Consider the following 19686-nt stretch of genomic DNA (forward strand, 5'->3'; position numbering starts at 1 on the left):
GAATGAGATAACTGGAACCTTGATACAGTGACGGCTTTAGCCAAAAATTCTTGGTTAAACAATACTTTTATTTATTTTAGGGACTACTGTACTATTTACATCACAAAAAAGTCCACTCAGATCGTTTATACTACACAAAATGTTTACTGCGCTATTGAGATAAGTATAATAATTAAATTAGTGTTTCAAGGAACCATTAGCGTCAGGTTTGGAAGACCTTTTAGGGATGTAGACCGGGTCACCCAGTTTAATAATCCCTTTAGACTTGACTTCACAGTTAATGCCCATGGTTGGTAAGCTGTTTGGACCGTTGCTTAAACGATACCTAAAACCACAAAAAAAATTATGTTACGCCCCTGGACTTGTTAGAATAATAACATAATATAAATTAAGTGATTAAATGTTATTACATTTACAGTGTTTAGTATCAGTGATGTTTTTACTTACGTTTCCAGAGTTTTTAGGGGTTCACGGTCAGAGCTTCTGGTAGCATTTTCTGGATCAACTGTCGTCATTATACACCTGGGAAAAGATTTATTAGGAGAATTTTCTAGGTAGGCAACGGGTGTTAAATAAAAACTGAAATACCTGGTGCACTCTTTAACATTCTTGAGTACCACATCACCAATTTTAATCCATTCCCAACTATCCTCGGCGTAAGGTTCCAAATTGGGACCATCAACAACCACATTCGCCCTGAAATTGTCCACTGTAACACTTGAAGTACCAATTCGTTTGTTCAAGTCCCGGACAGAAGCGTGGTTCACTAGTAGAACTGCGGTTAAATCTGAATACAGTCCCTGTAATTCTCACTTTTCATGTTAAAGCTTTAACAAAATTTTAACACAACGAACCGTTGAACTATTTGAAAGATTAACATAGTAATCCAGAATAGTTTTGTGGGTTTTACTAATGTCCCTTCTACGGCTCGCGTCGTGGTACCCCAACCTCAGTCCTGAATCTTTTTCCAGAATGTACCGGGACAACCATAAAGCTGCCTCATCTCCACAGTCAATAGCGTAGATTTCTTCTCCCTTATGCAGCCTCACTACTGATTCTTGATTGTCCTCGTTGTTAGGTATTTTTACGTACAGGGTCCTCATGGTAGGGGCGTCTACTGCCAGGTAGTTACCATCGTGGACTGACACATCGATCAGTACCATTTTGGGGTAAGTACGGGCTGTACGGAACTCATTGTCGTTTTCTGAGTAGACTACCAGACATCTAAAATTGGAACTGTTGAGTTTTGACTGTTAAAATTTTGAATAGTTTAAGGTAGCAATTTAAGGTCACCAAAGTGAACGAAAAAAAAATTAACTCACCTGTCTCTGAGTTGAAAAGCACTTTCCTGATCAGCAGTTTGTTTTAAACCAAACTCGGTACATTCGGCTTGAAGCAATTCAATGCGATGACCGCTCTTCAAAGGGTACAAATTCAGTTTGGTAAGTTTGCCCACTTCTTCCCAAGACCAAGGAATGATTTCCTTTTTCTTCTTTTGGTAGACGTAGGCCCCCAAGGCCGCCATTAAGGAGGCCAGGGACACCAAGGTCAGTTTGGTGCCCAGGCCCATGATGTTTTAATTCCTAAAAGTTTCTAGAGTGTATCACGTTAATGAGTTTATGACGTCAGAAGTTTGCGCTGGATAAACATTGGATCTTTAATAATAGATAGGTCATAAAATGTGTAATTAATCCAATATATTACTTAATTTTTTTTTACAAAATTGTAATATTTGATTTAAAATAAAACAGGCCTTTATAAGGTAAATATTCTTTGTTCAAGCTCTTGTTTTCTCCGCTTAAAGGCATTTAGGCCTTATCTCTTGCTATATTTAGTCGTACACCAAAACATATAGCTTTATAATGCTATTTTGTGATAATATAGGACAAAAATAAATAATGTTGAATTTTAAATTCCTATGCAATTTGTTCAATTAAATAACCTTAAAAATAATATTAAAAAAATATTCTTACCTAAATGAAGCCAAAAAACAGTAAAATACACTCTCCAGTACTTTCCACTATAGTTAACTGACGGTAAACCACATGATTAGCAATGTGATGAAAAGCGGCGCGACCGCATTCGCTCGGAACGCTACGGTAGATGAACATACATCGTTAAAATTGTTTAAATAAAGGTTAAACTGTTTTTTGTTATTATTTTATAACCCAAAACGGTAATAATACAATTATTTGATGACCCTGTCGCTGTAAAGGTTTTGTATGACCAAAAAATTGTTAACGAGCTGTAGTTGGTTTTCGTTTTGGTTTTTCTTTCCCGAACAGTTCAAAATATCCCCTATGATTATAAAACACAAAACAAGTCTCTGCCTGCTAATAGAAGTTAAATAAATAAGTAGCCCAGCTCTATTGAAATCGATTTACCATGCACCGTCACATTCCTACACTAAAACCAAAACTTCAAAAACACCTGATTTCCTTCACTGCTCATGTCAAACTAGTTCCAATCAAATCAGTTTACATCTTCATCTAACTCATACTAAAGGTTACTAAAAAGAGAGAGAGCACCACATGACCCAGGACTGTTAAAACATCCTCAATATTTAAAAAAAATTATATTAATCAGCATGTCAAATTTAATTTACAAAACATACAATTTAAATTGTTAAAAATTTATAGTTTTAAATTTAAAGTGTACACTTTGCCAATCTAATTGTGGCGTTTCTAGAACGGTAAGTTGCCAAAAATAACTAGCAGGTAGGTTTACTAGCATGGATTTTTTCAAATTTGCCCTAATTATCCAGATCACAATGGCTTGGAGATCGCATGGTCGTAACAACATTGAAATGGTCCGGAATCTAAAAAGTATACACTTTCCCCAACCACTGTAATATCTGCTCTTATTTGTCACTTTTAGGTAATGGAATAATAAAATCAGAAATTATAGAACAAGCCATGCTGTCAGTGGATAGAAGCAATTACTCCAAATACAACCCTTTCATGGACTCTCCACAGAGTATAGGGTATGGGGTGACAATTAGTGCCCCACACATGCATGCCCATGCTTTGGAGCTCCTTAAAAACCAACTGATTAATGGTACTAGAGCCTTGGATGTTGGTTCTGGTAGTGGTTACTTGACTGCTTGTATGGCTAAAGTGATGGGAGCTAAAGGGTTTTATTTTTGCCAAATTATGTAGCAACCTTAACTGTTTTACCACTTTTAGGGTGGCTGTAGGGATTGATCATATACCAGAATTAGTCGAAATTTCAAAGCAGAATGTATTGAAAGACAATCCAGATTTACTGAATTCTGGACAGGTGGTTTTGGTGAGTGGAGATGGGAGACAAGGATATCCAGAGCAGGCTCCTTATGATGCCATTCATGTAGGAGCTGCTGCTCCCACATTGCCCCAACCTTTAATTGACCAGCTGAAGGTTTATTCCATTAAAACAAAAGTAACCTTTTGCCAGATTACATTTAATTTCAGGTTGGGGGTAGGTTGGTAGTCCCAGTAGGTCCTGAAGGGGGTGACCAGCAGCTAGAACAAATTGACAAACTTCCAGATGGTAGCATATCAAGAAAAGTGCTTATGGGGGTGGTTTATGTACCCCTAACTGATAAGGATCATCAATGGCCGCGGTCTTATTGATGTTTAGAAGCATGGATTGCTTATGGGCGTTTGGTTTTTTCACTTTTTTTACTGTGTTACAGATACCTTTAGTGTTCAACTAAATTGTTGAAGTGAAAGAGATCCAAATATCAGTATTACAAACTGGTTTTGTAGCTTTTGTGATAATTATTGTTAATTTTTTCCAATATCATTAAGAACTTGATGTTGTGTTATATAGTTGTTTGCTAACTTTTACTTATTTATTTTACATGCACGGAGGAATCTCAGAGTCTCGCAAATTGCATTACAATGTCCAATAAATTGTTTCTGATGCTACTAAAAATTTTAATTGATTGGTTTACTTGAATCTGTTGATGGTGGTCACGTGATCTAGTGCAGGATAGTTCTTCAGAGAACACGTGAACCACTGTCAAGCTTCAAATTTTAATAGTGACACTGTTGACGTAAAAGATCAAAACAAATTTGTCACCCATTCATTTGCATTTTTTGGTGGTCGTTCCTGGTTCCCCCGAAGAATAATGTCCAAAAATAGTAAAAAAATATGCTGGTAAAACATCCCAAAGGTGGTGCGAAACAGTGGCTGAAAAAAGGTATTATAGGAGTAATCGCTTTCGAAACTGTCCTGTTCAGCGCAAGCTATTTAGCCTGGTACAAAGTGAACACAGATAGAGGTGAGGTTCAGCCCTTTTTTTATTATTTTCTATTCTATTTGTAGCCATAGCAACTAAATGGACAATTATGGTATTTTTAGTTGTTAATTTCCACCCTCGGCGGTCAAATAATCGATTATCGAACCGGTTAAGTTGTGATAAGTGAAAGAAAATTCATCTGTTTAGGTCATTTGTTGTTATCTTCAAAACCGAAAGCCTGAATAGTTATGTACAAGCAGTACTTACAAAGACAAAGAATTGCATTACTGTTGGTTAAATTACAGTTTTTGTCATAACTGTGCTTGCTGGCTCCATAAAGTCTCAGTTGTATTATCTCCTTAGCCCAGTTTGTGAATTTCTTCCAAATGTACTAAAATCTGCATCACATTTTTTTTCAGCTTCCAGAAAATATCTTAAAGACAACTACCCATTCCTACTAGATACCTACTACAAGGCTGGTGAATATTTTGATTCAGATCTGAAGAGAATTAGGGAAGTTGATGAAGCATACTGGAATGCCCAAAAGGTTGGTAATTGATCTGCCAAGTTAATCTAATCTAAGAGAACTATTTTTGGCTTAACCTTTTGTATTTACTGTTTTCAGCATTAATGGAACCTTCTAGAGTACTTAAATCCTTATTTTGGTTAACCTCCTTAACTGGTTTAGGTTTTGCATTATATCTTGTTACTAGTGACAGCCAAGACACAGTTAAAAAAGTAAGTTCAAAGACTCCTCTTCAATTTGGATAACTATAGGCTTTTTTTTATCTGAAGGATTATCCAGGAGTAGACAAACAACCATATAACAAAAGCCAAAAGTTACTTAACATTCTTGAAGCATCAACCAATTCTAACAAACCACTGTACAGGTTGAGTAAAGAGGAGTTGGAAAAGACTGTGAGAGGACAGTAAATCACCACCATAATTTAGTCTAAGAATTTTTTAGTAGTCTTGCTTAGCTTTTGATATATAAATTTAAAAAAATGGAACTAATTAGTGAAGGAGTTGATAAGATAAATGCAATGAAAGTGAGGGAATTAGAAAGAAAGTTAAATTTACAAAAAAAATTGGATACTAAAAAGTCTGTGATGGCTGAAAATGAGCAGTTGGAATTTTTTGAGAAAACATTCAATGATAAGCGGGATCACATAGAAAGTATGCTAAAACAAGCTCAAACTCTGTCAAAAAATGAACTACCTGAACACTTTAACCTAATTTCTAAAGAAATCCTTTTACTGCAAAAGTATGTAGCAGCCTCCAATTTATTTTTGCGTACGTATTTTCTGCAAAAGTGCCAGAACGTTCTTCAAGAATTAAGTGTTAGATCCAGGGACTTGGAAAATGAGCTTTTGCCTAAGAAAAAGTTTGGTTTCAAAAACAAGCCTGTTAAAGTTAAAGAAACTGGAACAAAAACAAACGGATGCGACGTTGTTGATTCCTGCAAATTAAATGGAGGAGCCAGAATGCTTATTAGTTCCAGCTTGAACATGGACTGCTTCTTCAGTGATAAATCGGACGAAGTGGTAACGTTGCAAGGAGAAAACATTGCAAAAAAGGATGTTTCTTTGGAACGATTGCATAATTGTACGGTTTACCTGAAAGGATTTCCCAGCACCTTGCATTTGAATTATTTAACCAAATGTCGCATATTTTCCGGACCAATATCAACGTCCATTTTTGCGGAAAATTGCACCGATTGCACTTTTGTCATCGCTTGTCAACAACTGCGATTACACGCCTCAAAAAATATCAATATTTATTTACAAGTTACCAGCAGAGCAATCATGGAGGATTGTAATCAGATCGCCATAGCTCCGTACAATTGGAGGTATGACGGTATTGAAGAGGACTTTGTTAAGGCCGGTTTGGATCGGCGAGTGAACAATTGGAAGTGTGTAGACGACTTTAATTGGTTGAATGTGGAGAAACACTCACCGCATTGGAGGGAACTGGATGAGGAGGAGAGAATTGAAGATTGGCCATGAAAAATGCAGTTTTGATGTCTCAAGCAATTTTTTTTTGTTAATAACTTGGACACTTTCATTAACTCAATTAAACATGTTTTAAATTATGTCTTGTCCACAAAATAACTTTGATTTTAGTAAATTAAACGTTGAATCTTAACTTAGTAAATAAAATAACAGTTTCAATAAAATTCAGTTTATTGGAAGAAAGTTAAAATGTACACCTGAGTTTAAAATTACTAACCTATAAGAGCCAAATTATAAGCTTACCCTGAACGCAATTTTACATTTTTTTATTATAAAAATAATATTCTCTGGTACTGTTAAGGACAAATGTGCCCAAATGTACATACAAAGATAACATTTATGTATACATATGGCAACATTTCAATTTGTACTTTGTCAAAAATTAATTAATAGAACACATTTGACTGCAACTACATAAGAAAATTATATAAGTCTCATTTGCTGTCAAATTTTAGCTGTAACATTTAAGGGTAATGTCCACGCATTGCACCTCTTTTAAATAACCTAAGTAAACCGTAAATATCACACAATAAGGCTCACTTGGGTAGGTGATTGTATCCGCAATCAGGATCCCTGCACTTTCCATTGACTTCAAAGGGACAAAGGATGCCGAAAGGGTCAAATCCATCTTTTCTGAAAAGCCACTCATGTACTAAACTGACGTATTCAGATACACACAAACCTTCGGCTACAATCCATTAAAGGTGAGATATACTGGTTGATTCCTGCCTTTTTACACTTTTCCAGCTCAGCAGAACGTCTTTCAGCGTCTTTGATAATTGTATCAATATCATTGGGGTCTGTAACACTTACTACTCTACAGTCTTTGGTTGGTTCAGCTTCTTCCTCGGTCTGAATTTTGCTTATATCAGAGGCAAGTGTGGATGATGACGAGTTATTGTTGCTACACGTGTCGATTTGGGTGGGGGGTTTTATAGGGGTTGAAGTGATAAGAGTGTTTAAAGGTGGGAAAGGGGCAACTTCAGAGCTGGAAATAAATCCCCATACAAAAATGAATCCGCAAAACAGCCAGCACCAACCTGGAGGAATCAATTTTTTCTTTTCCTTGCACCAATTCTCCAACAGATTTAACTAAATTGTCGTGCACCTGTTGCTGTCTCGTTCTGGCTTCCGATAATTCTCGCAGCAAACGTTCCACCTCTTCATTGCACTGCTTTTGCTCTTTACTAATTTGGTTAAGTGTTTTTACAAGTGGGCGAAGACATTTGTACCGCTCTTCGATCTGTAATCTTTTTTCAGAGGGAAAAAGCCTATATGAAATTTCCTCAATGGCAGCATGGACTATTATCTTCCAGAATCCTGCTTCTAATTTATAACAGCAGCAGGTTTCACACAGATTAACTGGCTATTTACCAATTAAAAATGCAATTAAGTTAGTTAACTCAGACCAAGTTGTAGGCACAGTTTATATTCAGAGGAATATTAAAATTGATAAATGTGAAATGCTTATGAAAGTAAAAATGTAGATCTATACTATTATGTCAAAATGCTAAAATAACAGATTAGGAAGTGACCCATGACTACTCCCTAAATTAAACTTTTTTCTTATTGCAATTATTGGCCACATTTGACACTCTATGGAACAAGCAGAGCAAACATCCACTCTGCTTACTCTATATAGAGTGTTAAATAAAGCAGGATTAAAAATGGAGTCTATACATTGTATAGTAAAAGTTCTTAGTGTTACAAGAGCCCAGACAAATCACATCTACTACAACTGCCAAAACAATTCTTACTTAAACCAAAAATTAAAAAAACAAAATACCTTCCATTTCTTCTAGACTGCAGCTGTTTTAGGATGTTCCGTAACAACGCCGATTGCATCTTTTTCTCTTGTTCCCTTCGCGCAGCTCCTTCCTCTTGCTGCCTGAACTCATTTACTCTCTCCTCCAATTTTGAAGTGAATAATTTACAAGTATTTCCAGTTTGTGTGGCTCTACTAGTACAAGTTGTCACTTTGTGGGTGTTTGGGGCTATTACAGGTTTACTTATACTCCCCACCAAAGTTTTAGCAGGGTTGGTTAAGTTTGTGTTATTGACAGAGAGAGAGATTTTTGATTTAATGTCACTAATTATCACAGCTGAGGGATCACCATCACTGATTATAATAGAGTTCCTTCTGACTTTGTTTTTCCTCATTTGTGCTTTTTTTTGTCTGAGTAGGATTTGTAATCTTTTATATTCTTCTCTTTTCTTTGCAGGCAAAAATTTTAAGGCTGATTTTTCTAAACTTTTTGGCAAGTTGGTTGTCAGAGGAGTTTGAGGATTTGAGGGTTTCTTATTATTATACAGAGTAATTCTTTGTGGTGGAGTTTTGTTAACTGGTTTAGGTGCAACTGGTTTTACTAGAGCTTCAGCTCTAGCTCTTTGTTCTTTTAAAAATTTTTCTACACTATTTTCAATTTCTTTCTCAACTGGAGCAGTTGCTTTATGTGTTAAGCCATTAGTGGATATTTTCTCAGGACTATTGCTAAATTCAGTGTCTGAATCTGAGTCATTGAGACATATAATTAATGGCTTAACTTGAGGAGTTACCATATTTTTAATTGGGGCTTGTACAGGTTTTTTTGGTGCAGTTTTAAAATTGTTATTTAACTTAAAGTTGTTAATTTTAGTTAAAAGTGTTTTGCTTGCAGGTACTTTAGCAGAAACAACATTAGTTTGAATTTTAGGAGCAACAGTCTTGGTAAGGTCATTGCTAGGATTTTTTGTTATTTTATTTGACATTGAGGCTAGTAAAAGTGCTCTTAAGATATCTTCATCTTCATCTGGGGAAATTGGAGTGTTGTCAGTAGAATCAGAGTTAACCACTGGAACATTCACTACTTTATCTCCATTTTTATTTTCCTTACTACCAGTCTCAGAACTTACATTATTGTTTTCTTTGTTTGTTTCATCTGAGACTTGTGATTCTTTTTTCTTTCTTATTTTATTGGCAAACTTATTTTGAACTGCAGTTTTAAGAGCTTCAAGCCTTAGCTGAATTAGCTCACTATCTAACTCTTCCACTTCTGCTGAAGTGTCGTCAGTCTCAGCATTGTCACCCCCAAAACCTTCACTTTCAAACTCAGATCCACTGCCTGTTACCAGTGCTACATCATGTAGACCATCCTTACAGCTATCTACGACCTCAGGGGTTTGCCTGTCTGTCTCAGGGCAAGCCTCTTTCATTATGGCTTTTAAACGAGTTCTCAAACTATTTCTGTGTGCCTCCTGCGATCCGACTTGCACTGCAGCCTTTAATTTAAGCTGTAGATCAAGATCTGGGATCGATTCACTATCACTTTTGTCCAAACTAGGACTGATAGTTCGTCTCCTTTTTTTTTGGTTTGTACGTCGTTTGTTGTGGCTTCTACGGCGTTTCCGCCGTAGTTTACGGTCCTGCTCTTCTGTCTCTGACACGCTGCTTAAAGACAAATCGGGTAAGGGGTCTTTACGTGTACGGGACTTACCATGGGGGGTAAAAACGATTGAATCGTCCGATATGGCTTCGAAATCGTCGGACACGATTTCGCCATCTTCGAGCCCTTCATCGTCTTCCGACACTGATAAGTTTGGCGATTTCATAGCGGATATGTGAAAATGGCAATCTTTTTTTTGGAAAATGAGATCAAATTACGATTAATCTTCTGGAAAAAAGATTTTTGACTTGAATAAGACTGACATGACAGATGATAGAAAATTGGCACTTGACAGTAACTTAAGATTTGGATAAATGACGTTTGACAAAAGAGTGCAGTGTGCAGTGTGGGAACAGAAAAAAAATCTTCAGAAAACTCAATTGTTTCTTGCTTACAGTTTATTTGTTGATCATTGGTTATTTAGGAAACACTAATATAATTTAGAGCTTCTCATATTATGCTTATACATGTTTATGAAAATTACAATGTATATCGCATTCACCATCTGTCAAGAAATCATACGTAAAAGAAAAGTAATCTTTTAGTTTTATTTAATTAGTAAATAAAAAAACGTCCTTGCCTTTAGATAGCATTGGTGATGTACTAGAACTGTTTTCAGAGATATAGATTTAGCTTCTGACACAAAACTAATTCTGAAGTCATTATTATTGTATCTTTTAATTTCACTGTGTATATTTTGCATTCGCCAATCATCCAGAAAACAACTTTAATAAAACAAAATAGTAATAACTAATAACACTTTTATGTTTTTACGTTTCATTGCTTTATAATTCATGTTTATAGTTTATGAGTTTGCTTTAATGCCTTGATAATGTCACCTAAATCTTTAATACTATCAACCACGTAATCAGGTTTCCAACTTTTATCATACTTCCAATTTATTAAGTCTTTTTCCTTTGTCGCTCCCGTCAACGTTAAAAGTTTCTGCGTTCCGCATTGTGCAGCAAAAGACATATCAGTTTCAGCCCTACAATAATTAATTATGCGTGGCACTGTGGAGCATTAAAAAATCGGAATAAACTTACGAGTCTCCGATAACTAAGCATCTCTTATAATCCAAAGGTCCCAAATTTTCATCAAGCACTTCCTGAAACTTTGCACCAGGTTTGGACATGATTATCGGTGCCACGCCTGAGATTTCTGCAACCATTTTCACAAACCAGGCTGCACCTGTTTAACAATTACAATTACTGAGGTAAAATGTTGGTTCCAAGTGGTTATTTTATACCAATTACGTTATGTTTTCCAAAAGGCATTGTAGGGTCCATGGCGGCGGCAAAAAATATGGCATTATGGTGTTGGACGTAGTTAAGAGCGGTTTGAACTTGGAACCAATTAACGTTGATAGAAAAATCGATTACTACCGCTCCAACTGTTGGACGAACGTTTTTTAGTACTTTAATTAAACTTTCTATAGTTTCTGGTACAGGAGCAGCCTATTAAGAGTTTCCAGTGTATACCAACATTATTTTAAAACGATAGATACATACTTCATCGTATACCACTTTGTAGCCCGCTTCCTTCAATTCGTTTCTAAGAGTTTCGAATCCGATTATGTAAATTTCCTTGTCGAATTTCAGTTTGTTTAGGTGCCAAATAATACTGTTTGCAGGTCTGAAATAAATAAAGTCATTTACATAACGAAACAATAGCATGTTTAATGAGACAATTTAAAAATGACTAGCCCACAGTGTATTTTCATAAATACACATTTGATATTTTGAAGATTAACTTTTCCTATATGTGGGACATTAGTAGAGGAAAACTACAGAAGTTTTACTAACCGTATTACTTCTTCTTTAACCATTCCAAATGGCTCGTTTCTTTGCAGAAACAAATCTATTGGAGCTGTACTGTTATTAGTTATAAAATAAATTTTTTTCAATTTTCTTAAAGCGTGAACAGTATCGGCAGCGCCTTCTACATGGGTCACTACACCAGTAACAAGTACCCCTAAAAATTAAATTTCTATTATCAGGCTAATTACTAGTTTTGTAAGCTTTTTACCATCCACATCACACAAAACTGTATCAAACGAATCTAGGAATTTCTTCTGTTCTTCTTCGGATAATGATTTTAGTCTCCTAGGTTCCATTTTGATAGTTTAATAACACCACGTTTAGGTTTGTAACAAAATTTCAAACTCAACTAACTTGCAAACAATCTATGATTAAAATGAATAAGCGGTAGGTACTTAAGTAGATAAAATGTTTGCGTGTGACCTTTTGAAATTGAATAACAAAGAAAACAATTACATGGATAATGTTATCAAGAGATTTCATCAAGCTTGTTTTGACTACATTTCTAAACCATTCAGCTAGAGTAGAAAAGTGCAAATGTAAGACCAGGATGGGACTAACACAAAAATTGTGATAATAATTACTTTTGCTTGTTGAAAACACCCGGAAATTATAAACTTTCAGATGCAAATGATTTTCTAATAATGAAACCATGCAACCAAAACGTCAGCGTTATTTAACCGGAGGGTTGGCGTTTATTAGCCAAGCACGATGAAGTCGTAACTTATCGCCTGCAATGATTTCCACCCCGTTAGCCCCGAGATCAGAGGGGGTGCGAACCACGAAACCGTGGCTAAAACGTTGCCGACGAAATTCACGGATGTCATATCCTGATGGGGTGTCATTTCGAGGATACGGGGGTTTAACTTTGAATAAATTGCATCGCCAAAGTGCAAATCTGGAAAAAACAAAGGTGTGAATGTGGATTTTAGTTATTAAATATTGATTGCTAATAGTCTCTAACAATAAGGTAGTATAGATACGAGTAGTTATAAGTTTGTTCGCAGAGGCAATTCCTGACTAGTTACCAACTCAGAAACAGTGAATGTCAAGTTTCATTGGTTGTATGCTCACGTGATTATGACGTTTTCTGAATTGTGGTTAATGGGTGTCTCTATTCTCTCTGCGTACAGATCTTATGACTTCAACCATAATAAGGACTGGGAGGGTGATTTGTTTACAATTTTGATAACGTCATTATTGTGCTATTGTGTCTATAATATTTTGAGCTGAAACGTTTCTTAAAGTTCTTTTAACATGGAGATTTCTGAAGACACAGAAAAACTGTAAAAAGTAAGCCCAGATATGACAAAACGCATATTGACATTCATCCTGGTGGAAAGTAAAAGCAGGTAGTTTTTATCTTTCCACCTGGTTTACACATAAGAAATAATGTTATTACATACCTGGTTGAAAATAAAATCTTTTACTATTTAATGTTTGTAATAAACTGATTGTTAAACTCGTATATTACACTTATATTATTACAGTGTTTCAATTTGTATCGTTTACCAAGCAGAAAATTAGAGTGATACAGCTAAATTATTTTTAAAATAACCTTCCTGTTTAATAGAATGAATAAAATTTTGTTAGAAAAAATTTAAAATTGTTCAAACTTTCATTTCTGCTTCTTTATTTTTGATCTACCAGGTCACCTTTACTCTTACAAAATAACCCCAAACACGTCCTAAAAAACTTTGCGCTACTTTCACCTAATATGAGGCTCTTTAGCAAAGCCTTTGCAGGTACACCCTGTAGATGTCACCTGAATTTAAGCCAAACCTGGCAAAACCCCAAATAAAATCTTTAAAGTTTGGAATTGTCTTAGACCTTAAAACGTCTCTTGGTCATTGGAAATCCAAACTTTCCATACTTAGTGAAATTAAAAACTCAAAATGTTACTCTCAAAAGCTAGACAGATGTATTGTTTAACACAGTGACGCAAAAACAAAACAAGTTTGAAAGTTAATCATTATTTCACATGTGGAAAAACAACTTTCGCCCTTAAAAACACTTTTCCTCTACTCACTATTATGATGATATTTGCCTCGTGTATTCAATAATTGCAGACCTTGAGACAATATTTTGATTTCAAACCACTGGACTTCAAGTACTATAGTAGGTTCCATAGACAATATAAATAATTGTTATCGTTCCACTGATGTAGTAATAGTTTGTTTGTTGTATAGTAAATATAATTCAGACGAGATGAGTATGGAAAAGTTGATTGACCTATCGAAAGAGGAACAAGACTATTTTCTAGACTCGTTTGATGTGGTTTTATCGGATGTTGACGGTGAGTTTTTACGAAATAGTGCTGAAAATTGCTTGAAAATTTAGTATTACAGGTGTGTTGTTTGGAAACGTGGCTAGTGCTATAGAAGGAGCATCGAATGCAGTAAAAAATTTACGACTTTTAGGCAAAAAAGTGTGCTTTGTCACTAACAATTCTTTTGCGTCAGCTGAATGGCAATTAGAACGTTTTAAGGACTTTCAGATCAACAAAGACGAAATTATACGGTATGTATACCGAATTTAAAAATGTATACAGATTTTTAATACTTACTGTTCTAGACCTGCATTAGGTGTGATTTGGTATCTAAAAAAGCTGAATTTCGATAAGGAAGTTTATGTGGTTGGATTTGACTCCCTGAAAAATGAACTTAAAGAGGCAGGATTCAAAGTCATTTGCGATGAGGTCAGCAGGCAAAAATACTTTATTTAAACCTGTACCAACTTCCGTTTTAGGTGAAACCAGTACCAGAAACTCTAGAAAATTGGGCTTCTATATCAAAAGACATTAGACCTAATGTAGGAGCTGTAGTGATGGATTTTAGCATTAACGTTCACTACACTCAGCTACAACGCTGTATAGAGTATATCAAAGTCAATAAAGCTTTATTTCTGGTTGGAGCTGCTAATAGAGAAGCGCCAGTTTTCAATACCGTTTTTCTAGGTTAGTCTGCTTCAGGTTTGAATAATAGAAGAAATTAAGTTGATTATTTCAGCTGGCATGCCTTTTGCAAATATAGTGACAGATTTTACGGGAGTTACACCAAAAGTCTTAGCCAAACCTGGAAAAGCACTGAAAGATGTTCTCAAAGACAGTTTGGGGTTGTCTGATCCAAAACGTGTCATATTTATTGGAGATTCGTATGTTTTACTGCAATCGAATTTAGGAAAATGGTCAGATTATTTTACTTTTAGGGTTGATATTGACTTGGGATTTGCAGCAGAGTGCGGTTACCAAAAAATCCTAACATTAAGTGGATTAACTAAACCTGAAGAACTGACTGACTGGAAGTATGACGAGAGCTTTAAACCTGATTATGTTCTAGATACTATTAAAGACTTGGAAATTATTACTAGTAGAAAGTTACAGTAGGATTAGCTTTACTTGTAAATAATAGTTATTTTTATACAATTTAAAATTACAAACTGTCAAAATAAATTAATAAATATTTATTAGTGTTTTGTTGGAAGCCTATCAAACTCTATAAATTTTAGAAAGGAATTATCTCTATTTAAAGTAAAATAAAAATAAAATATACAGTTATACTTTTTTGACCCTGTATTTACGAAATAATGCGTTTGCGAACCTATTAATAAACACCCTGTATATCAGAAGATTCAGTTGCAGTCACTAAAATATTTTCAGAACCAATGACTCCTGAAAATGTGTAAAAAAACTTAATTTAGCAAATCCAAACCTAATTTGGAACAAACCAAGTAACAAACTAGTGTTTAAGTTTTGTGTTATTGTCAGAATTGGCATTAAACCTGATCCACTGTGTACGTGTAAACCATGACATTAATTTCAAACAACCAAATATATGCAAATCTGAATGAAGGTATCAAAGTTTATAACATTGTTTCAAGGTTTGCAAATATCAAAATACAAGATTTTTAGGCTTATCATTCATAAAGTAAATACGTGATCGCGAAATTAGTAAAAAAAGTTAATTTCTTTTAAGGTTAACGCTCGATAAAGTCTGGATAGTGGGTGTCTCAAAAAAAATTGCAACATAAAATTAGCCAGCAAATATTTTATAAACTTCTCAGTTTACAGAATTTGAAAGCCAAAAAAAGTGTTCTTCTCAAAATCTCAAACTTGATGTGTTCTGGTATGACAGAAAACCGTCTCTGCTCTTGCACATGAGGACAGTTTTGCCGACACCCGGTATACTCAAATTTTAGCTTAAGTAAACCTGTAAAAAAATTCTTTATGTAAACACAACCATTGTATATATTTTATGTTTGATAAGTTGTTGTTTCAATTTGACCTAAAAGACAATTGAAAATTCAGAAGATTACGGTAAGTATTACTTATACATAGGTTAGGTTTGTTTTTGTTGAACTTTTTTGTTTTTAGACGTGGTACAGGATGAGCATGCAAAAGTTGATCGATCTGCCAGAAAAGGAACAGGACACTTTTTTAAGCTCATTTGATGTGGTCTTGACTGACATTGATGGTAATGTTAATTGAATCTTTGAAAAAAAATATTGCTTATAAAACTAGTTTAGGTGTGCTGTTTAAGGACATTTCCACTATGATTGAGGGTGCTCCAAACGCAGTAAAAAATCTACGATTGTTAGGCAAAAAAGTGTACTTTGTCACTAACAACTCTATGGCTACTATTGAATGGCATGTAGAACGTTTTCGTGAATTTCAAACCAACAAAAATGAATTTATTCGGTATGTTTAAATTTTAAAATTTTAGAGCTTTTAATACAGTCTTGTAGACCTGCTCTAGCAGTGATTTGGTACTTAAAGAGTCTAAATTTCAATAAGGAAATTTACGTCGTTGGGTTTGAATCTCTGAAAAATGAGTTGGAAGAAGCCGGATTTAAAGTTGTGTCCGATAAGGTTATTGAACATTCTGACAAGGTTTCAGCCATTAAATATCTTATTTTAAGGTGGAACCAGTTCCAGAAAATGCAGAAGGTTGGGCTTCCATCGCCAAAAACCTCAGTCCTGAAGTAGGAGCTGTAGTAATGGATTTTTACTTTAACATTAACTATACTCATACACAACGCTGTATAGAGTATATTAAATATAACAAAGCTATATTTTTAGTTGGTGCTGGTGATGAAAAAGGCGCAATTTTTGATACTATTATGATGGGTTAGTAGTTTTAACATACCAAAATAGTCCAGGAAATTGAGTATTTTTTTAGCAATAATGCCTTTTGCCAGTATAGTGACAAACTTTACTGGAATTACCCCGGAAATTCTGGCCAAACCTGGCAACGCCCTAATAAACGTTCTTAAAGAAAATTTGGGATTGCCCGACCAGAAACGTGTAGTATTTATGGGAGATTCGTACGTTTGGACACTCACTGATTTGTAAAATTTTGAAGTTACTTTAATTTTAGAGTTAACGTTGACATGAGATTTGCATCTCAAGGCGGATATCAAAAAGTTCTAACTCTAAGTGGGACAACTAGACCTGAAGAGCTTAGTGACTGGAAATACGACGAAAGCCTGAAACCTGATTATGTGCTGGACTCTATTAAAGATTTAGAAGTGATTACCAGCAGAAAGTTACAGAGATAAGACTATAAAGTCAAATTTGTTATTGGAAAGGAAATATATATTTTGATTTATGAATTTGTTGATTTGTTCAGGTTATTAGATAAAAAATTTAATGAGGATTCCAAAAATGTGCTTAAAAAAGTGATTTTCTCACTCCAAGTGGATTTTACAGAGGATTTTGTCCCTGACTATCCTTTCAAACTGTGTTTCTGTCAGTTCAAACTTTGACACCGCCTTTCTCCCTTACTGTACCAAGTTTTGAAGTGTATTTTAGGTTGTTGGATAGGAAATTTAATGAGGATTCCAAAAATGTGCGTTAAACAGTCATTTTCTCACTCCAAGTGGGTTTTGTCCCTGACTGTCCTTTCAAACTGTGTTTCTGTCAGTTCAAATTTTGACACCGCCTTCCTCTCTTATTGTACCAAGTTCTGAAGCGTTTTTTCAGGTTATTGGATAAACAATTTAATAAGGATTCTAAAAATGTGCTTAAAACAGTCATTTTCTCACTCAAGTGGGTTTTATAGGTGATTTTGTCTATGACTGTCAAACTGTGCTCAAACGTTGCAAAAATCCGAGTTTAGAAAAGATTTTTTGCTGTATTTGATACAAAACGTCTTTCTGGAATCTATAAAAGTTATTTTAACAGTAGTCACGTGACTGCTTAGCTAAATTATTTTGCAAAAAGCTCGTGATAATTGAAAAAAATTGCCTGTAATGTCTTAGTAATGACAACGTAAGAATATCCTGTCACATTTTACTATTATTACCTTAATAATCAAATAATGTATTATATTGTTAGGGTCTTGCTACATGTACGTAGGACTGATTTATTTGTGCAAGTGGATCGATCGCACCATGGAAACACATTTTCCACTAGACAGCACATCCGGGGAAAAGCAAAAATTCCATTTTGTTGCTCAAGCGTTTGGAACGGATTCGATTCAAACCCACCCTGCTGCAAATTAAGCCATTATTTCTATCTCCTTTTTATTTAATGAATTCATTCTTAACTAACACCGGCCTTAACATTGATTCGCATAGGAATTTCGGTCATATCCTGGTATTAATGAATTAAATTGCCCTATTACCTAGTTTAGTCTAGTTTATGTCAATGTGGGTGGCAAAATGGTCTATATCCCTTGAAAAGTAATGCAGTAATAACTAGAACATGAATCGTGTGCTGCCCTTTTTGCTGCTTTTCTACTGGATTTCTGCAGAAACTTTAAACAATTCAGGCAGATCCTACTATTTTAAAATAGTGGGGAATAACGAGTTTAGTGTGTTCAATCGTATCCAGTTTCTCAACCACAATATCAGTGACTATAACGTCAACCCCCATCCACCTTTAAACATTCAGCATCCAGTAAACCACAAACAAGTCACCAAAACTGTATTTAATCTACTTTAGTGCTAAAAAAATAATTATTAAAATTTAACTAATTTTAGGTGTTGCAGGACAAATTCTACCTAGACGAGGAATGGGACTATCAACACAAACCGCAAAACAAGTCGGATTTGCCATATTTTATGCGGAAATTTTACGAGGATCGTTTGAAACAACCCCAAAATAACGACGTTCTTCGAATATTTTTTAATACGAACCGAAACACTTCGAGCAGGGTAATAAAATTTGATTTGGGCAGTTTGAAAAGCGATGAAAACGTCACCGATGCTGATATGTACTTTTATTGGCCTTTGGAAAATTCCTCAAGGTGAGATCAAATAATGTCCTTTAATAAATAATATAAGACAATCTTATTAGCATTTTCAAGACTTCAGTGGTACTCAAACTGTACCAATTCGAAAACACTAACAGCTTAAACGAGTCAGTTTTGTCTGAAAATCCAGACATTCACAAGCTCTTCAACGTAATTTACATTTCCAAAGCTGAAAAAGGGTGGCAGGTAATCACGCTGAATAGTACAAGTTCCAGTTTAACATGACCACAATTCTAGACCTTCAAAATTAAGAAACCTCTAGATAATTGGACTAAAGGTGAACCAAATTTGGGTCTCCTCCTCACTATATCCAGTTATGAAGAAAACCAACTTATATCAGTGTACAATGATACCAACTCTGGAGTTTTCAGGACTTTTGCTGTATTAAACATCAAGAAAAATGGTACCTACTTTAAATAAAACTAAACTGGATTTTAAAAGTATTAATTTCCAGGAACTATAGCCAATAATTCAACTCAAGTTGAAAACACTACAGAAACCAACTCAAACTCCACCTATAGCTGCACTAAAAAGTCCTGGAGTTTAAATTTCCATGATCTGAACTGGGATAAGGTAATTTTGTATCCAGAAAATGGGGTGGAAGTCAATCAGTGTTTAGGAAAATGCCAGTGGAACGCTAATCTGAACAATCACGCCAAATTAAAGAAGTATCTGGATAAGCGTCTTCAAGTTTGCTGCGTTCCAGTCCAGTACCATTCGTTACCAGTTATGTACCTGGATAAGTTTGGAAATGTTGTTTTGAAAATTTATAATGATTTTGTTGTCCGTGATTGTGGATGTAGGTAAATGATTCTGTTTAGAGTAGAAGTTGTTTATAGTTGCTTTATCAATTACAGGTTTGTGTTTTAAAAATTATTAAAATTTGCTTAACAAGGGTGGCCCAAATTTTGTTTTTTTTTAGTAGAATTTTACTGATTTATTATAAAGAACTTGGTG

General features: G+C 34.9%; 8 protein-coding genes across 10 annotated transcripts; 5 read left to right on the forward strand and 3 right to left on the reverse strand.

Annotated features, from left to right (window-relative positions):
- Positions 1-47: 47 nt before the first annotated feature.
- Positions 48-2132, reverse strand: LOC145735978 (mitochondrial amidoxime-reducing component 1-like). 3 transcript variants are annotated; one of them, XM_081990153.1, is made up of 6 exons: positions 1974-2132; positions 1323-1583; positions 855-1236; positions 589-800; positions 448-522; positions 48-325 (listed from the first exon to the last, which is right to left on the reverse strand). In XM_081990153.1, the coding sequence occupies exons 2-6, from the start codon at positions 1568-1570 to the stop codon at positions 178-180; spliced, it is 1065 nt and encodes a 354-aa protein (XP_081846279.1). In that variant the 5' UTR covers positions 1571-1583; positions 1974-2132; the 3' UTR covers positions 48-177. The 3 variants fall into 3 exon arrangements, with proteins under 3 accessions (XP_081846279.1, XP_081846281.1, XP_081846280.1); XM_081990155.1 differs by having other exon boundaries at positions 855-1224; positions 1974-2131; XM_081990154.1 differs by having other exon boundaries at positions 1323-1593; positions 1974-2112.
- Positions 2133-2538: 406 nt separating this feature from the next.
- On the forward strand, positions 2539-3915 carry Pcmt (Protein-L-isoaspartate (D-aspartate) O-methyltransferase). Its single transcript, XM_081990164.1, has 5 exons — positions 2539-2692; positions 2765-2825; positions 2878-3133; positions 3186-3396; positions 3450-3915. The coding sequence occupies exons 2-5, from the start codon at positions 2771-2773 to the stop codon at positions 3609-3611; spliced, it is 684 nt and encodes a 227-aa protein (XP_081846290.1). The 5' UTR covers positions 2539-2692; positions 2765-2770; the 3' UTR covers positions 3612-3915.
- A 935-nt stretch (positions 3916-4850) lies between these two features.
- Positions 4851-6428, forward strand: Tbcc (Tubulin-binding cofactor C). Its single transcript, XM_081990159.1, has 2 exons — positions 4851-4960; positions 5018-6428. The coding sequence occupies exon 2, from the start codon at positions 5227-5229 to the stop codon at positions 6226-6228; it is 1002 nt and encodes a 333-aa protein (XP_081846285.1). The 5' UTR covers positions 4851-4960; positions 5018-5226; the 3' UTR covers positions 6229-6428.
- LOC145735974 (uncharacterized) lies at positions 6388-9932 on the reverse strand. Its single transcript, XM_081990148.1, has 4 exons — positions 8021-9932; positions 7275-7484; positions 6917-7222; positions 6388-6867 (listed from the first exon to the last, which is right to left on the reverse strand). The coding sequence occupies exons 1-4, from the start codon at positions 9820-9822 to the stop codon at positions 6771-6773; spliced, it is 2415 nt and encodes an 804-aa protein (XP_081846274.1). The 5' UTR covers positions 9823-9932; the 3' UTR covers positions 6388-6770.
- Positions 9933-10400: 468 nt separating this feature from the next.
- LOC145735981 (uncharacterized) lies at positions 10401-11867 on the reverse strand. Its single transcript, XM_081990161.1, has 6 exons — positions 11685-11867; positions 11462-11630; positions 11168-11291; positions 10906-11113; positions 10703-10847; positions 10401-10644 (listed from the first exon to the last, which is right to left on the reverse strand). Exons 1-6 carry the CDS (start codon positions 11770-11772, stop codon positions 10455-10457), a joined length of 924 nt encoding a protein of 307 aa, XP_081846287.1. The 5' UTR covers positions 11773-11867; the 3' UTR covers positions 10401-10454.
- Positions 11868-13615: 1748 nt separating this feature from the next.
- LOC145735983 (uncharacterized) lies at positions 13616-14941 on the forward strand. Its single transcript, XM_081990163.1, has 6 exons — positions 13616-13772; positions 13825-13996; positions 14051-14174; positions 14225-14432; positions 14485-14629; positions 14684-14941. The coding sequence occupies exons 1-6, from the start codon at positions 13685-13687 to the stop codon at positions 14859-14861; spliced, it is 915 nt and encodes a 304-aa protein (XP_081846289.1). The 5' UTR covers positions 13616-13684; the 3' UTR covers positions 14862-14941.
- Positions 14942-15735: 794 nt separating this feature from the next.
- Positions 15736-17086, forward strand: LOC145735982 (uncharacterized). The gene is made up of 7 exons (XM_081990162.1): positions 15736-15791; positions 15849-15948; positions 16001-16172; positions 16220-16343; positions 16394-16601; positions 16654-16798; positions 16852-17086. Exons 2-7 carry the CDS (start codon positions 15861-15863, stop codon positions 17030-17032), a joined length of 918 nt encoding a protein of 305 aa, XP_081846288.1. The 5' UTR covers positions 15736-15791; positions 15849-15860; the 3' UTR covers positions 17033-17086.
- A 1054-nt stretch (positions 17087-18140) lies between these two features.
- Positions 18141-19628, forward strand: dpp (decapentaplegic morphogen). Its single transcript, XM_081989582.1, has 5 exons — positions 18141-18401; positions 18458-18723; positions 18774-18915; positions 18967-19132; positions 19184-19628. Exons 1-5 carry the CDS (start codon positions 18180-18182, stop codon positions 19534-19536), a joined length of 1149 nt encoding a protein of 382 aa, XP_081845708.1. The 5' UTR covers positions 18141-18179; the 3' UTR covers positions 19537-19628.
- Positions 19629-19686: the final 58 nt, after the last annotated feature.

This window comes from Ips typographus, linkage group LG11 (genome assembly GCF_016097725.1).
Source record: "Ips typographus isolate SLU linkage group LG11, UJ_Ityp_2.0, whole genome shotgun sequence".
Taxonomy (NCBI): domain Eukaryota; kingdom Metazoa; phylum Arthropoda; class Insecta; order Coleoptera; family Curculionidae; genus Ips; species Ips typographus.

What these genes read in the sequence shown, in the direction of transcription:
- LOC145735978 (XM_081990153.1), bottom strand. Translation starts at nt 1,570, where the DNA reads ATGGGCCTGGGCACCAAACTGACCTTGGTGTCCCTGGCCTCCTTAATG. An exon ending in ATCTTTCAAATAGTTCAACG is followed by an intron (nt 801 to 854) that starts GTTCGTTGTGTT and finishes TGAGAATTACAG; the next exon opens with GGACTGTATTCAGATTTAAC. An exon ending in CCCCTAAAAACTCTGGAAAC is followed by an intron (nt 326 to 447) that starts GTAAGTAAAAAC and finishes TTGTGGTTTTAG; the next exon opens with GTATCGTTTAAGCAACGGTC.
- Pcmt (XM_081990164.1), top strand. Translation starts at nt 2,771, where the DNA reads ATGGCTTGGAGATCGCATGGTCGTAACAACATTGAAATGGTCCGGAAT. An exon ending in AATGGTCCGGAATCTAAAAA is followed by an intron (nt 2,826 to 2,877) that starts GTATACACTTTC and finishes TGTCACTTTTAG; the next exon opens with GTAATGGAATAATAAAATCA. An exon ending in AAAGTGATGGGAGCTAAAGG is followed by an intron (nt 3,134 to 3,185) that starts GTTTTATTTTTG and finishes TACCACTTTTAG; the next exon opens with GGTGGCTGTAGGGATTGATC.
- Tbcc (XM_081990159.1), top strand. Translation starts at nt 5,227, where the DNA reads ATGGAACTAATTAGTGAAGGAGTTGATAAGATAAATGCAATGAAAGTG.
- LOC145735974 (XM_081990148.1), bottom strand. Translation starts at nt 9,822, where the DNA reads ATGAAATCGCCAAACTTATCAGTGTCGGAAGACGATGAAGGGCTCGAA. An exon ending in GAAAAAATTGATTCCTCCAG is followed by an intron (nt 7,223 to 7,274) that starts GTTGGTGCTGGC and finishes ATTTATTTCCAG; the next exon opens with CTCTGAAGTTGCCCCTTTCC. An exon ending in TTAATGGATTGTAGCCGAAG is followed by an intron (nt 6,868 to 6,916) that starts GTTTGTGTGTAT and finishes GTGGCTTTTCAG; the next exon opens with AAAAGATGGATTTGACCCTT.
- LOC145735981 (XM_081990161.1), bottom strand. Translation starts at nt 11,772, where the DNA reads ATGGAACCTAGGAGACTAAAATCATTATCCGAAGAAGAACAGAAGAAA. An exon ending in AGTTTTGTGTGATGTGGATG is followed by an intron (nt 11,631 to 11,684) that starts GTAAAAAGCTTA and finishes TTTAATTTTTAG; the next exon opens with GGGTACTTGTTACTGGTGTA. An exon ending in TGGAAAACATAACGTAATTG is followed by an intron (nt 10,848 to 10,905) that starts GTATAAAATAAC and finishes ATTGTTAAACAG; the next exon opens with GTGCAGCCTGGTTTGTGAAA.
- LOC145735983 (XM_081990163.1), top strand. Translation starts at nt 13,685, where the DNA reads ATGAGTATGGAAAAGTTGATTGACCTATCGAAAGAGGAACAAGACTAT. An exon ending in GGTTTTATCGGATGTTGACG is followed by an intron (nt 13,773 to 13,824) that starts GTGAGTTTTTAC and finishes TTAGTATTACAG; the next exon opens with GTGTGTTGTTTGGAAACGTG. An exon ending in GTCATATTTATTGGAGATTC is followed by an intron (nt 14,630 to 14,683) that starts GTATGTTTTACT and finishes TTTTACTTTTAG; the next exon opens with GGTTGATATTGACTTGGGAT.
- LOC145735982 (XM_081990162.1), top strand. Translation starts at nt 15,861, where the DNA reads ATGAGCATGCAAAAGTTGATCGATCTGCCAGAAAAGGAACAGGACACT. An exon ending in GGTCTTGACTGACATTGATG is followed by an intron (nt 15,949 to 16,000) that starts GTAATGTTAATT and finishes AAACTAGTTTAG; the next exon opens with GTGTGCTGTTTAAGGACATT. An exon ending in TTTTGATACTATTATGATGG is followed by an intron (nt 16,602 to 16,653) that starts GTTAGTAGTTTT and finishes GTATTTTTTTAG; the next exon opens with CAATAATGCCTTTTGCCAGT.
- dpp (XM_081989582.1), top strand. Translation starts at nt 18,180, where the DNA reads ATGAATCGTGTGCTGCCCTTTTTGCTGCTTTTCTACTGGATTTCTGCA. An exon ending in ACAAACAAGTCACCAAAACT is followed by an intron (nt 18,402 to 18,457) that starts GTATTTAATCTA and finishes AACTAATTTTAG; the next exon opens with GTGTTGCAGGACAAATTCTA. An exon ending in AAGCTGAAAAAGGGTGGCAG is followed by an intron (nt 18,916 to 18,966) that starts GTAATCACGCTG and finishes CCACAATTCTAG; the next exon opens with ACCTTCAAAATTAAGAAACC.